The sequence below is a fragment of the Bombyx mori genome, chromosome 1 (assembly GCF_030269925.1).
Source record: "Bombyx mori chromosome 1, ASM3026992v2".
Taxonomy (NCBI): domain Eukaryota; kingdom Metazoa; phylum Arthropoda; class Insecta; order Lepidoptera; family Bombycidae; genus Bombyx; species Bombyx mori.
The window spans coordinates 7,511,235-7,528,139 of NC_085107.1; the positions used below are offsets into that span (position 1 = coordinate 7,511,235).

Genomic DNA, 16,905 nt, shown 5'->3' on the forward strand with positions numbered 1-16,905 from the left:
GACGGCGGGACAGGGTTGACACCGAACATACTACATCCATCCCGCCATACCACAGATGGACATGGCCACCGGTTCCCTCGGGCGGCAGGCCGAGAGCTCGCCTTGATGCCAACGCACTGCACCTTCCTCCGCAGCGTCCGGGGGAACGCGGTCTGCCATCACCCGGCTTCCTATCATAGGCGAGTGTGCAAAGCACGCCGCCCCATGCCTGGATCTCTCTCCGCATAAAGCAGGTGGAGCCTAAAGCTCTTAGGGGGTCGGATCACGGATGCGACCCCGGTCCCGATCCCCTGCTCGGCGGCGTTGGATTTCTGCGTAGTGAGGAGAGCTTAGCCTCACTCGCCCCGCCGCTTTCTTCTGCGATATGATACACTCGCAGAAGTCGAGTATAGCCTTCCAAGACTCATCGCCGCCAAGCATCGACGCCACGACGCTAGCCAGTGACAATTCCGGTCCTATCTTTGCGACCAGGACCCGGCTCTGCAACACAATGGTGACACCTCGTCTTTAGCTCAGCTCCTACCCAGTGCAGGTACTTTCCGAAGCATCCGTGCCCGGTCAGCACCTGCACCAGACGGAAGGTGACGCGTCCTCCGCCACGATTCACCCAGTCATCAAAGACCGGGTAAACCACCTCGACGGTCCGTAGACCCCACGTGGGGTTGATAAATCGCCTCGACCACGACTCGAACAAAAGCAAATAGCATATTTTTCTATTTATGTTATTGCTTAGTTTGGTGGACGAGCTCACGGCCCACCAGGTGCTAAGTAGTTATCGGAGCCCAAAGACATCTACAACGTAAATGCCGCCACCTACCTTGAGATATGAGTTCTAAGATCTCCAACGGCTGCTCTACCCTTCAAACCGAAACGTATTACTGCTTCACGGCAGAAATAGTGATTTTTATTACACGATGTTATTCCTTCACCGTGAAAGTCAATCATAATCGTGAAGATTTGTTAAGTTCGTATTTCATTGCAAAAATTGATACTTGCCAGCGGGATTCGAACACCGGTGCATCGCTAGATATAAATGCATCGGACATCTTATCCTTTAGGCCACGACGACTTGTTAAGTGAAATCTAATAAATATTTGTAATAATTCCGTAAGTAGTAAGTACAAATTTTCATCAATTACTTTGCACAATGCCAGAATATACATATCAAAAGCCAATTTGATGAAACTGCTTAAAGGAGTATTTATTAACATTCCAAAATTTTTTTTTTATTGCTTCATTTGGTTGGACGAGCTCACAGCTCACCTGGTGTTAAGTGGTTACTGGAGCCCATAGACATCTACAAAGTAAATGCGCCACCCACCTTAAGATATAAGTTCTAAGATCTCAGTATAGTTACAACGGCTGCCTAACCCTTCAAACCGAAACGCATCACCGCTTCACGGCAGAAATAGGCAGGGCGGTGGTACCTACACGCGCGGACTCACAAGAGGTCCTACCACCAGTAAATCCCACCAATATCTGGACGCATAACAAAATGATAATTATGTCGTCTTCTGATACTGTGAATATCAGATAAGGAAGTTAGTGGAGTAAGTTTGCTTATCCCGAAATAGTATAAGAAGTTATACCCATAATTAACTAATAAGGATGTCTAGGTTAGTTTAGAAATTTTCATTATTAATTAGCAAACATTTTAGGATGGCTGAAAACTTTTAAACATGGGCCTTGAAAATAGTTTTCGTGTGTAGGTAGGTAGCCGACGTGAATTACATATTCGTTGTCTTTTATTGAACTAGAGGTCCCGCAGTAGTCGAAATTCGACTATAATTAATTGGTTTTGTAAGTTTGTATACTATTATGATTGTATTTTATACTTCTATTATCACAAATTTCGCCAAGACTACTTTATAAAAAATATTAACAAAGACAAACAATATTTAATCTCAATTTGACCACAGACGTCAAGAACAAAAGTTTGACAATAAATAGTATGCATGCGTGTGTGCGTCAAATACATGGTATGTAGTGTGTGTAATGTTTTCTTTATTGATTTAAAGTATCTTTTATGCATTATTTAAAAAAAATATTAGCATTGTGCACTTATTCTCTATATTCTCTATAAGTGTGGAAAATTTCATACTCCTCCGTCCGCGCAATTTTAGTAAAAAGGGATACAAAGTTTTTACTTCACGTATTAATATATAGATTGTTTGACTCGACTATAAATAGTACCTATACCAATTTGAACTTCAAAGTATTTTTAAAAACAATGTGTATGTTTTTTTTTTTTTTTTTTTTTTTTTTTTTTTTTTTTTTTTTTTTTTTTTTTTTTTTTTTTTTTTTTTTTTTTTTTATTTTTTTTTTATTGCCTTTGTAGGCAGACGGGCATACGGCCCACCTGATGGTGAGTGGTTACCGTCGCCCATGGACTTCAGCAATGCCAGGGGCAGAGCCAAGTCGCTGCCTACCGCTTAATACTCTCCACAAGCCTCGTTTGAAGAAGGACATGTCATAGCGCTCGGGAAACACCGTGGAGGGGAGCTCATTCCATAGCCGGATGGTACGTGGCAAAAAAGATCTCTGGAAACGCACTGTGGATGACCGCAGTGGCTCCAGGTAGTATGGATGAACTCTACTCCTGTGGCGGGCGGTGCGATGGTAAAAACGAGATGCCGGTATCATCTCGAACAATTCCTCAGAGCACTCCCCATGGAACATACGGTACAAAATACAGAGGGAACCGAAGTCCCTCCGCAGACCCAGAGGCTCCAAACGATCCGAGAGAATGGGATTATCGACAATCCGAACGGCCCTCCTCTGTATGGAGTCAAATGGAAGAAGCTGGTATTTGGGAGCCCCGGCCCAGAGATGGGAGCAGTACTCCACGCGAGGCCGGACTTGTGCTTTGTAAAGCAAAAGTCTTTGTCCAGGCGTGAAGTACCGCTTCGCTCTGTTGAGGACTCCCAGCATTTTGGACGCCAACTTGGCTTTGCCTTCCAAATGACTCCGAAACTGGACATCGCTCGAAATGTCGACCCCAAGTATCCCGATACTCTCGGAAGGTTGCAGGGATACTCCTTGGAATTGCGGCGCCATGACAAAGGGGTCCTTCTTCGCAGTGAACGCGCAAACCTGTGTCTTCAACGGGTTGAATTGAACTAAGTTCGATTCACCCCATTTGGAGACTCGCCCCAGAGAGTTCTCCACTTCAGACACAAGTTTTGATCGTCTCTCTTGCACCACGCTCCGAGAGAGACTCTGATGGCCGATATATCGCGCATCCCCCGTGCTATCATCTGCATAGCAATGCATGCCATCAATAGACAGCATGTCATTGATATACAGGATGAAAAGCGTGGGGGAGAGCACCGAACCTTGTGGAACGCCAGCGTTAATGGTCATGGTATCAGAACAGTCACCGTCTACAACGACCGTGATGCTCCGCCCATCCAAAAAGCTAGCGATCCACTTGCAGAGACCCTCGGGGATTCCGTAAGATGGTAACTTCGATAGAAGTGCCCTATGCCAGACCCTGTCGAAGGCCTTCGCGATATCAAGGCTCACAGCAAGAGCCTCGCCCTTGCTCTCCAAGGCTTCAGCCCACCTGTGAGTAAGGTATACAAGAAGATCGCCAGCTGAGCGACCGTGACGGAAACCGTACTGTCGGTCACTGATCAGCTGGCGATCTTCAAGATACTTCAGGAGTTGTGTATTTATAATTCGCTCCATCACCTTGGAAAGCAAGGAAGTTATCGCGATAGGCCTGTAGCTCGATGGGTCCGACCGGTCACCCTTCTTGGGGATAGGGTGGACGTGGGCGGTCTTCCATGAAGACGGAACCCTGTTAGTGCAATAAGAGAGGCGATACAAACGCGTTAGCGCAGGTGTCAGCTCAGGGGCGCACGTTTTCAAAACCACTGCGGGGATGCCGTCTGGCCCACTCGACTTATGGACGTCCAGGAGTCTGAGCTCCCGCCTGACTGCACACTGTGTGAAGCAGATTTCCGGCAGGGAGCTATCACACCGGGGGATGTTCGGTGGTGTGGCACCCCCGTCGTCCACAGTCGAGTTCGAGGCGAAGAGTTTGACCAGAAGGTCAGCCTTCTCTTTCGCGCTGTGGGCCAGATTGTCATCGGACTTGCGCAGTGGTGGGAGACTAGACCTGCAGAAGTTTCCTTCTGCAGCTTTGGCGAGCGACCAAAAAGCACGGCTCCCGGAGGGATAGCTCTTCAATCGCTCGCCAACTCTAGCGACGTGCTCCGACTTCGCCTTGGCAATTACCTTCTTGTAGGACCTGGAAGCGGCGTTATATTTCCGCCTTTCCCCTGAGATGTTAGGATCCCGACGTCTCCTGGCATTATCCCATGCCACGTATGCGGACCGCTTGAGGTGTGCAGCATCCCTGCTGGCATTGTTATACCAGGGTCTGCTGCGACCCCCAACGGGCACTTCAGAGGAGGGAATAAACAATTCCATCCCCTGGAGCACCACGTCTTTAAGACGGTCCGCACAGACGTCAGGATCAGCAGAGGAAAAGCAGAACCGCCCCCATGGGTAGGATGCGTAAAATTCACGCAATCCATCCCAGTCTGCTGACATATACCGCCAAACTCTTCGATACCTGGTCGTCGTTCGACGATCAGGACGAGAGAGTGGCACGGCAGCACGAATAAGGCAGTGATCAGACGATCCAAGCGGAGCGTCGACCACCACACTGTATCCGGCCGGATCTGTGGTCAGCAGAAGGTCCAACAAAGAAGGCTCGTGCCCCTCGATATCTGGGACACGGGTGGGCTGTGTCACTAGCTGGGAGAAGCCGTAGGCCAAGGCGAAATCGTAGGCAGTCCGACCCGGGAGGTCAGTGGTTCTGGATCCCAACCACTCTTGGTGGTGAGCGTTAAAGTCTCCAAGAACCACCACCTCCGCAGATGGGTACTGCTCAAGCACGCGGTTAGTCCCCTCTTGCACATGCTCAAACAGAGCTGAACCTGCATCACTGCTGTGGGACCTGTACAGGCACGCGTAGATTCGGCTACGGCCCCCGTGATCTACGCGCAGCCACAAGAGGGACAGGTCCCGTTGTTCGAGGCCCCGAAGACGGCGACAACAGACATCAGCCCGGACGAATACGCACACCCCGGCTTTACGCAGGAAGTTGTGCTCCAATACGTAGCCGGGGTATTCAAGGTATGAGGTATCATCCGGAGCAGATATCTGCGTCTCCGTTAAAAAAAGCAGGGCAGGCTGCGCCGTCTCAAGGTGGTGGTGTACGGCGTCAAGGTTGCTATGTAGGCCCCTGACATTGCTGAAATCCACATTAAATGTGGAATGGGGGACCGCCTGTGAAACCCTTTTCCTTTTTTTTTGTCGTCTTCATGATGTTTAAGTTTTCGGAGAGTAGGATTAGGAGAGGTAGGATGTTGGAGGTGAGATCGAGGCAACACCTGAATGAAGCGCGGAACATAGTACGTGCTCGACCACGGGTTACGTGAGAGACTGACGCAGGGCATGGAAGGGCCCCCAGTCCACTCTGCGTGCGATCGCCGGGATCCACTCCGGTGTCCGACTCCGGCACGACGACCGCACGGCAGGATTTTACACCGGTTGGCGGGACAGCTTCCCGGGGCGGAGTTTAGTAGAGACAGCCGGGTTCAGGTCCCCTACTGACCGGCGGGCGGCAGCGGGTACCGTTTCACTGGGTCTCCCTATACCCCCGTTAAACAATCACGCCCCGTGAGTTCGCACGCACGTCTGCTCCGCAAGTTCCAGTCGTCACCAAGACTCAACCCCAACAAGGAAGGGGAAAGGGAAGGGATAGAACTGGCTCTCCAACCCACACGCCGGAACACAGCTAGGCTATTTGGCGGCGGACTCTAGTTGGAGGGTGGTCGCCAGCCAGTCGGACTAGGTCCTACCACCGGTTATGTTTTCGGCTCCCGTTTAGCACCACCCAGGGGTCACTTGTAGGGAATCGCGGGTTAAACCTACGGAAGCGGGAAGCACCAACCCCCAGTTGTTTGAAACAACAACGTGAATATTTCCTTTTGTTTTAATAAAGCAGCGTTTCATGATATTTTTATGCAATATTATGGGATTATGACACACTTAAGTTCATTTTACACATCACCGTAGAGGAAAAAAAATTAAAATAAATGCTAGGTAAACTAAAAAAGTACGATTTTCGTTTAATACATTTAAAAGTTTTTAGTCCTGAAACATCTCAAAGAGACTCGTTAATTATGCAGGCGTTAAGAAGCAGAAAATCTCACAGCGATAGTTGCAAATGTAAAGGCGTCCCTAGAGATTAAGTCTTCGCGCCGAGTTATAAAGCGCAGTCTTTTGTATATTTCAATAATTAAAGTGGACTGATTCAATGCATACCCTGCAGAAATGCTTTTATAATTGTGGACGTAATCAGCGCTGGGAGAAATCGGATAACTTAATCAATTCCACGGGAACTGATAGATTTTTTTCCATTATTTATATCCCAAGAGTACAATTCCATAATACCGAAGAGTTCCAAATCTACTAATGAAAGACACGTAAAATATGTGTTTGTTAGCTATTAAAAATTATAGTTTACGTGCCATTTAGGGAATATAGGGTAGGCCTTCACTTTTATTCTTTTATTGGAAAAAAAATTTAATATCCATTTTTTTGTAACAATACGAATCACACTACGTTGTATTGCTATGATTTAATACAAATAGGCTTATAATCTAATTAGGGAGCACTTTTGATTGATCTGCAACTGATCTCAATCTCGATTCGATATAACTATTTAATTTTCATATAAATAATATAAAAATAATAACGCTTCAGTGAAATTGCGTTAAGTTAAATAAGTTTTATGTTTATTTTATTTTTCTTAGACGTGCATTCATCATCGTCTTAGTTCTCAGCGAATGTAAAAGATTTCTCGAGCTGTTTAAAAAAGTGACGTCATAGTTCACGGAGCAACGCGCTGCCCAGCTGGGACCGAGAGTTAATGAGAAGAGCTGTTAATTAAGAGCGAGCCTTAAAGGGCTTTGAGTAAATACAACCCTGTTTTTAGTCTAATTATAATTATGAAACCGTTACACATGAACACATTACAAACAAACACGGAGTGTGTCAATACAGTAATTAATCTTAAACAGTTCGAAGTCCTAATTCATAGTCCGTTAAATCGTCGGGAAAACTAGCCAAAACATGAAACTACTACATTGATTTATCATACAATTACATAGTACGGTAATGAAAGCTTAACGAATTGTAGCGATCATCTGGCTATATATGGAGAACGTGGAATTTTCCGATATATTGGGGACGAAATGTAATTAACTGGTGGTAGGACCTCTTGTGAGTCCGCACGGGTAGGTACCACCAACCTGCCTATTTCTACCGTGAAGCAATAATGCGTTTCGGTTTGAAGGGTGGGGCAGCGGTTGTAACTTTACTGAGACCTTAGAACTTATATCTCAAGGTGGGTGGTGCACTTACGTTGTAAATGTCTATGGGCTCCAGTTACCACTTAACCCCAGGTGGGCTGTGAGCTCGTCCAACCAACTAAGCAATAAAATAAAATATACGCATGCAACTATATTATAAGTATTGATAAAAGGTTAACAAACAAAAAGAAGTCCTATTATATTAGAAGGTCTGTTGTGTGTACTATTATTGATTCAAATATCCTTCATTTTAAACTATAAGGTTGTGGGGGTGAAAAATATTAATGACTTTTACGTAGATGTTCGAAGCTGAAAATTTAGTTGTAGTCGATTAAGGAGGCGAAATTACTCTTTGATTGAATTAAACTATGGCCATTTCCATTATCAATTTAGGTAACCAGATAAATAAATATATAGAGAATATATATACAGATAAATTTATATACCTGTAGGTATTGGCCTTAAAATACATGATGTAGGCAATCAATATGTTTAATGCAATGCTATTTTTCACTTAAAATATCTTTAAGAGTAATCATAGCATCATTGTTCAAAAGTGATTTTGTTTTAACTAAACTTTATCTTTTCGAAGAAAATAGCATCAAGGGAATCGTTTTGATAGGATTGTAGAATAGCTGTCAATTAAAACCAGTTGAGATTTGACATTTACATAACTAACCACAGACCTCGAAAGTTAAATAATCCAAAAATATTCCGTGTATCAATCTCATTCGTGAATTCATACATACCTTACATCTTAATAGGCACTTTGGAAGGCCGCGTAAAGAATTAGACGGTCAATAATACAACAGTATATCATTGTAGCTCACATAGGTCCTGATGGAGGAATACATACCACCCCAATAAAGGTCTCAGTTTTTAAAACGAATGTGTTGACTGGCTGTGATATTCCATAACCGTATAAATCCTATAAAACTATTAATAACTTCCATTACCGTAAAATATTTATACCACAGGAAAGCCGCGCTCGAGTTTATTAAATAATTTAATATGAAGTCGAACGAGTGACAAATTAATGTTACCGTATCGTATTAGCACCGCGAGACCTCGTGTCGCATCCGAGCGTAATGCTATTACTCAAACATACTGCATAACACATAGTATAAATCAGTTTTTGTTTTCACCAGCTTTAACTTTAGTGCATATTTCAACTGATTTAATTAATATATGTGTATCACTACTGTCAGGACTTATAGGACCGGGATATATTTCGCTTATTTTTTGCATACCCGCATGACGCTCTGAGTTTCACTGACTATCCTTTATTTCCTTTTCTATTCCACATCCCATTGCATTTGGGGCCGGTTTCCTCGTATTTTTGAGCAAATGGTTCTGGTGTTGTTAGAGTAATCTTGTTGGAATATTTTCATACATTTAACTACCACGTGGGAGACATTACATCTCTACCGTTGAAGCGTTTGAGAATGTTCAGAAACTTGTAACAGGGTTGGTCTTCTTCTTTGCTCAAGAGGTTGGCTTCACTACCGCAGTTTGTTATTTTATCACATCTTTTTACTGATTATTCTATGCCAACGATAGCGCCAATGATTTTACTGCTCCCTCTAAACGCAACATTTTGGATCCGTTTTTATTATTCTTTACTTGTTAAGACGGCCGAGCCAATGTTAATAGTGTAACCTACGTTAAGTAGTTACCAGTACCCCATAGATATCAACAGCGCTAATGCTGCCACCCACCTTGAAACATAAGCTCTAATTATAATGTTTCTAGTACAACTGCTGCTAGATCTTTAAAAACGAAGCGAATTACTGCTTCACTCACAGCAGCAATAGGCAGAGCGGTGGTATCAACCCGTGAAGCCTCACAAGATGCTATACCACCAATAGTAAATTGTTCTTTTCGATGCACCAACAATTTGATCTAAGAAACGTTATTGGCCTACAAAAAAAATTTACTTATCACAGGGTTTAATTAAAGAACTATTTAGGTATTCACCATAAGTAAAGTACTTGCCCACTGTCGACAACTATTGAAAAAGACTAAGTTGAAATCACAATACCATTTTTAACGGAACGGAAATATTATATGTATTTTTTCAATTAACAAATGCGTTCCCTGCAATTTGTTTTTTAGTTCGTTTCTGTTTTGTCCCTGTCATTTTGTCTAGGACTAGCCTAGCTGAGTAAAAACATTCATTTAGCTAATGCATGGAAGATATTCTCCTGGCTCACTGAAAACTGACACTATGGTAATTGACTTTACGTAAAAATTGTCAACGAGAAATGTTTCTTGTTGTTGTTTGCGTCAAAGGGAATATAATCTCCAACTTTTGGAATAGAATGTAACGAACAAACAGTACTAGATGGTGAATTGAATTATGAAATATATTTTCTTTTGGGAGCTTATTTTTCACATTTGATATGCTTTGTTTAATATATTTAGATATTTCTAGAAAATTATATGTGTTTGTAATGAAAGATTGAACTACCCAATAAAAAACAAATACAATTAACTAGTTTTGATACTGGTAAATCCCTATCATGTATCATCATAGGATCATTTTTTTCGTGTAATTAAATAATCTTACATGTTAGAATCGCACGATACTTCTCTTGCATTACGAAAGAAAACCAATATTGCATCTATGCTATGCTGTCACTAAATGTCCATATAAGATACAAAACCGGGAATACTACTTTTATAAAAATCATAAGGTTATGTTTTTATTATTTACGTATCCTTGAATTTTAGGGGAACGGGAGGAGGCGGGATGTTTGGCGATGTCAATATCTCGGCCATTCTGGATTCCCTGAGCGTTAGCTACGACAAGAGAGTTCGACCAAACTACGGAGGTAAGTGCCAGTGTAGAACGTGGAATGACATACAATACTTTTTACAGCTTTAGCATATTCCACAAAGAGCATAGTCTCTGAAACGAGCTCCAATTACTAAGAAATACCAAAACGAATTTTATTGAAATACAAATGCACAATATTAATTACGTTGGCTTTAAATTTTTTTACGCTCATTTGCTTATTAAGTAAACAGACTGTGCAAAAAACAGTCTTAAAATTAACGTCTCAGTAACAACATATTTTTTTTCGCATACAGATAGACTCCACCAAATTCAGCGCGGAATTAAAACTAAAGGAGGCGTGCTATATTTCCATTTTAAAGCAATTAGAAGTTTGTAGTTGTGCAACCATACCGTAAAGTTGGTGTTCGGGTGTAGCACTGAACCTTTTGTACTACTAACACAATGCACTGTTACGGATGTCGACGACAAATAGGTCTTCTACCTCTACAGGATCGCTTAATTAATTAATCATGCAAAGATTTATAATAGCTTAGGTATTTAAGTTATTCAATGCAGCTATTAGAACTCCGGCTAATAGAACATTCATTCTTCGAATGAACAGTCTAATAAATTTAACTTAATATCTGTTTTTTTTTTTAAGTGAAACTTCTTTATCGGCGTTGGAAAAAAATTTACCGTCACATTTTTCGGTTACGCGTCACATTTTTCCGTTACGCGCCATCTTTTTTGTATTCATGTCTATGATAATAAAATCCTTTTGTTTAAACTTTATCTAATTTAACTTTTTTGTATTCATGTCTATGATAATAAAATCCTTTTGTTTAAACTTTATCTAATTTAACTTTATTTAACCAATTTCTAGAAAGTTGCATGTAGATCATTTTTCGAAAAATAAGGCCATAAAGAAGTTTCACTTCTTACGTGTGTACACTAGTACACGCACACATTTTTTTTTAATTATAATACAGAAACAAACAAAGGTTATTTCCGTGACCTAAATGTTAAATTGGCCGTTTTCTGCCACTTTAGGATTTATATTTAATAAGCTTTGTAATCGTTGTAATATTGCAGGACCACCCGTGGATGTGGGAGTTACCATGTACGTGCTCTCCATCAGCTCTCTGTCTGAAGTGAAAATGGTATATAACGAGATTACTTATATGCTTTCGAGCGTTCAATCGAGAATTGACCACAATACCGATTAGGGTCACCCTCGATTGAACGAACGACTTGAAAGCTTTGTATGGCGTGTGTAAGTTTTCGTTCTACCGAGGGTTCTGAGTTTCGATGTATGTGCTCTCTATCAGCTCCGTCTCCGAAGTGCTCATGGTACTCGCCACTGTCAGCTCACGCTTGTCTCGGTCGTGACGGCTGCGTACGCGCCGCTGCGACCGAGCAGCCCCAGACACGAGGCTGCGAGCATGCCGGCCCTATGGAGCGAAACGCTCTGATGGCGACGCACCACTTTCTTTGTTCTCCTAAATTTAAAACACCTTTTTTTTTGACGATTGGCATTTAACGCAGTGGTGCGCTCTTCTGGGCGCGTCTTCGAAAGACAAGCAAAACGCAAAATGTCATGACTTACATCCATCCACCCATAATAAAGCCTGAATTTAGTTAGCTCTTTTTTTTGTTATGTGCTTTCTATGTTTTTGAGTAGGTATTTATTGTGTTTGGGGTATTTTTATTTTTCTTCTATAATCGTGTCTGAAAGTAACAATTCGGTACTTGTCTATTCTTTACTATGTTGTCTTGTGAATTTTATTTTTTTGTATTATTGTTAAGTGAGTTTCGGTTCAACCATTGATTTTGTTTTAATGATATTGTGATTCGTCATTTAACTTAATATAGCTTTAAACAAATTTCATGAATACATCTACCGGAAATTTTATTAGGTACATACTACTTGTAGTATTCAACTATTCATTGAAAATATTAATTAAAAAATTTGTATTTTATGTCGATTTTTTTTTGCTTTTTCATATCCTTTTCTGAAAAACAATGGATGACGTGAGGAATTGGCGAACCTGTTCCAATGAAACCTTGATATCGGTTCCGAATTAAAAGTGTCACAATTAGACCAGGGTAGATGACCCCTAGTGGAAACCAAATCAAGGAGACAAACGTCACTTTAGAACGTGACCCAAATCGGTTTTAAGAGATAGAATATAGTTATAGTCATATTCCAAGCGTAAACTACCAGATATCACTATTTTTTCACAAATTCAGATTACCGTGACTATAAACGCTTGTAATATTTGATATCTACTTATGTATTTACGTATGACAAAGTCTGTTTCTTTGACGTACGCAACAGTAAAAGGTGAAGTGAAAATACTATTGCATTCTTCAGTACGTATTAAAGTCTTCAATTTGACGCCAAGCGGTATTTGAGTTTTTTAAGAGACAGTAGAACTGAGAATAATGTATCCTTTACTTCTGAAATCATACTACCGAAAGGATAATGTTTCGAAATATTTAACTTTAATCTCCACGTTTGACATCAAACGTACTGAACAAATTAAATTAAAACATTGTTTCACGTACAATGATGTACAATAACCCGGTACCCTCTTGTTTGAAGAACTGTGCCAACAATGAATGCTGTTCGACCATGCACATAATGTTCTCATACTATTCATGCTACGGTGTTCAGTATTGCATAGCTGCGTTTCAAGCATACGAGACTACATTCTGAATGACACGTATTGTGTTAAAGTTTAATATTTAAATTGAATGGACTGTTTCGTACACTAGCCATGAATGTTTCAGGATTTCACACTGGATTTCTACTTTAGACAGTTCTGGACAGATCCGAGGCTTGCTTACAAAAAACGGACCGGAGTTGAGACCCTCTCTGTCGGATCTGAATTTATTAGGAACATATGGGTACCTGACACGTTCTTTGTGAATGAAAAACAATCGTATTTCCATATTGCGACTACTAGTAACGAATTTATTCGTATTCATCATTCTGGATCTATTACTCGAAGCATAAGGTAATTTAGGAATCGAATTAGCTTAGGTATATACTGCATCTACAACATGCATAATTTTGTTTTTACTTGCAGACTGACCATTACTGCATCTTGTCCTATGGATCTTCAGTACTTTCCAATGGATCGTCAATTATGCAACATTGAAATCGAAAGCTGTAAGTTCGGTTTTTCTTACATAGCACTAGACAATTGTAATAGTACTTTACTAATAAAATATACTGTTCTCTTTTCTCCTATTCGCTTCACGATATAATCATATAAATACTAATTTTTAACGTGTTCAATACATTTGTAATATAACAAAGCTTTGGAAAGCAGTAGACTAACATTAATTCCAATCTAACTCATACTGGTTTACGTCACCGTAAGTAGTTATGAAATTATCGAACCATCAACATGTGTAAAAATTAAAAACCCAGTGCAATGGGCGCTTATTTTATCGTTCCATATATCTGCATGGTACAGTTGGGTACACCATGCGGGACATCCGTTACAAGTGGAACGAGGGACCCAATTCAGTGGGTGTTTCAAGCGAAGTATCACTGCCACAATTCAAGGTGTTGGGCCACCGTCAGCGAGCAATGGAGATTTCTCTCACGACAGGTATCGAGCACCAGAACCACTAGAGCACTTTTTAGGGACCATTACTAATTGGTTTCCTGCCTTCTTCTCTATTAAAGCTTTTCAAACCCGGCATGCGATTTTCTTAATCGTGGACATTGTAATAAAATATAATTTTTTGCATAACATGCATCTGGAAATCGCTTCTTGTGATAAATACTGATTTTCTAAACTAATAAAATTATTTTATAGCATGATAACTCAAAATGCTTAATGTTAAACTGGGTAACATTCTTTCAGGAAACTATTCGCGGCTTGCCTGCGAAATCCAATTCGTACGCTCAATGGGATACTATTTGATCCAAATTTACATTCCGTCTGGGCTTATCGTTATAATATCGTGGGTATCCTTTTGGTTAAATCGAAACGCTACACCAGCTAGAGTTTCGTTGGGTGTAACAACTGTGCTGACGATGACCACGCTTATGTCTTCGACGAATGCTGCTTTGCCGAAAATATCTTACGTCAAGTCTATTGATGTGTACCTGGGTACCTGCTTCGTGATGGTCTTCGCAAGTTTACTAGGTAACAAATGTGGAACGGTAGTATCCTAAACAGGTAACACCTATCCAGATTACAACTTTTTCCACATTATTAACTGAATTATAAAATCAATAAAACTGGAGTGTCATTGCCAATTACTAATTATTTGATTTCTTTGAAGAAAGTTTTTACTTTGTGGTCAATACCATAAACTTCTATGATTAATCATCATCATAATCGCTATCAACTTATCTCAGCCTCATCGACTGCTGAACATGCCCAACCAATCTATCTCCAGCACAGCCGGTCTGTAGACACCTGCATCCAACCTGACCCAGCGATTTTCAGGTCGATTTTTAGGTCGTCGATCCATCTGGTATCTATGATTGATATAAAAATATAATTACAGAATATGCTACCGTCGGATACATGGCTAAACGAATCCAGATGCGTAAACAACGATTCACTGCTGTGCAAAAGATGGCTGTCGAAAAGAAGATTCAAATCGATGGCCCCCCTGGGCCATCAGAGCCCTTACCTCCACCACGTACTAGCACGCTGTCACGACCTCTACCACCTAGCCGATCTTCGGTGAGAAAAATAAAAGTTAAAAATAATCCTAGAGATAAATTAATAAATAGATATACAAAAAGAAATTGTGTATACAGGAAGGAAGATTTAAGGCACATGACTCAAAATCTTATTCTAAGGGTAGCACCCTGGAGAATACTATTAATGGAGCAAGAGCAGCCGTACCTGGACCCGCACCGCAGCCCGACGAAGAAGCAGGAGGACAACCCCAATTGATTCCATCTAAGGTACTTTGACCAACACAAAACACGTATGAAAAATGTATCAGTTAAATTGTCCGCTTAAGCGATATCGTTTGTGTGAGTGCGTGTATATATGTGTAAGGCAATAGCGAAAACATTTGCTAATTGCGATTACTTTTCACTTTCCCTATCAATGATCAAAGTGCAGCTGAGTATAATTTTCAGGGTATTAACAAACTACTGGGCACAACTCCTTCGGATATCGACAAATACTCTCGCATCGTGTTCCCGGTCTGCTTCGTCTGCTTCAATTTGATGTACTGGATAATTTACTTGCATGTCTCCGATGTTGTTGCTGATGACTTGGTACTCCTTGGCGAAGAGAATTGAACTGGAAAAATGAAAAGACTACTACATATATTTCGTCAATGCACTTTAGCACTTACACAATCTAGGGTGCTCGTTGTCAACCATCCATCACTTATATTCCATAAGATTAACATAATCTTTATTAGCTACATAAAGTTATTCCACACAAGCTTATTCCAGTTAATTACTGATGAGAAATAGAAAACTATATTACAACAATATGGATTTTGGATTTTATGTAAACGGCACCAGAGAATTAAGTCTTTTAGGTGATAAGAATGCAGTACTGTAAAAGGAAAAAGAATATCTTTGAAGTAGTTATTATCGAAACTTTGATTTCCCTTAGCACGTATTTTGAATGTGTAAGAATAAATTAGTTTCCTCTCTTGACAAGACTAGAAATTATTCTATTTTACTTCTATTTATTCTCAGTAATGAATATTAAATATATACATCTAATTGAGCATCGTCAAGAGCATTTCTAGAAGATTTAAATAATTTAAATATTTTTTCTTTGTCAACATTACACATGTTATTAGAGCAGGCTGTGTTACTGTGTGAAGATTTTAATTCGTTTTCATAATATGAAGTAGATAATCAAGTGAAACTACCCTCAGGACACAAATTCAGTAAACCTAGTATTCATTTTATGTAATTCGTAAACTATCTAATGTAAAATCAACCTAAATATCGTCGTAGTATAATACATTTAGTTTGAAAATGAATTCAGGCATAGTGAAGCATTATTTTGTTCATTCACAATATATTTTCGACTAATATAGAGCACCGCAGAAATTCTTTCCCTGATTGACTTTTAAATAAATCTAAAATTTTGTCTCAAAGTAAAGTCAATGAATTCGTAATAAGCATGTAATTTTCTTTTAATGTAAAAGTATAATACAAATAATAATTAGAAGTAAAAGACATGCCATTTGAAATCTACATTCATATATGCAAGTAATATTATTATGATATACTAATACAAAATATTATAATCTAGGAATTTGAAAGTATTTCGTTCATTGTAAGCAAATATACACCGGTAATTAATACACTTATATAATTTATAGTGCACGAGACACTTTTTCTACGTAGAATTATACTACCTAATATAATATCAAACGAGTATGTTCGTATCTGAGTCATAAAACTCGATAATTTACAATGTAAGATTGAAATTTAAAGCTCAATAATTTTATTCGATTAGGTATTGTCAATAAATTGTTGCTTAGTTGCACCATAGCACAGGTAAATAAAAATAAATTATCTTATATATTTAAGAAGTGAAAATTGTTTTAACGCCTCTCTGAACAGTTTTTTAGTGTGAAAAGAACGAAAGATGATGAGGCTTACCGCGTCAAGCAACGAATGGAAAAGAATGATTTTGATGTTGACGATCGTTCGATTGCTTTTTTTATTATTATTTAAACTATCGTCCTTAAAACTCGGTGTACTTATTGTACTTTGTC

At 40.1% G+C, this 16,905-nt stretch overlaps 1 protein-coding gene across 1 annotated transcript in view; it reads left to right on the top strand.

The window, feature by feature from the left end:
• Nucleotides 1–15,457, top strand: part of RDL2 (ionotropic GABA-aminobutyric acid receptor RDL2) — a 34,095-nt gene extending 18,638 nt beyond the window's left edge. Inside the window, 9 exon segments of the mRNA NM_001195700.1 lie at nt 10,125–10,225; nt 11,263–11,330; nt 12,964–13,190; nt 13,263–13,345; nt 13,656–13,793; nt 14,052–14,336; nt 14,704–14,885; nt 14,963–15,112; nt 15,293–15,457. Of these exon segments, the coding sequence (NP_001182629.1) occupies nt 10,125–10,225; nt 11,263–11,330; nt 12,964–13,190; nt 13,263–13,345; nt 13,656–13,793; nt 14,052–14,336; nt 14,704–14,885; nt 14,963–15,112; nt 15,293–15,457 (1,399 nt within the window).
• The last annotated feature ends 1,448 nt before the right edge of the window (nt 15,458–16,905 follow it).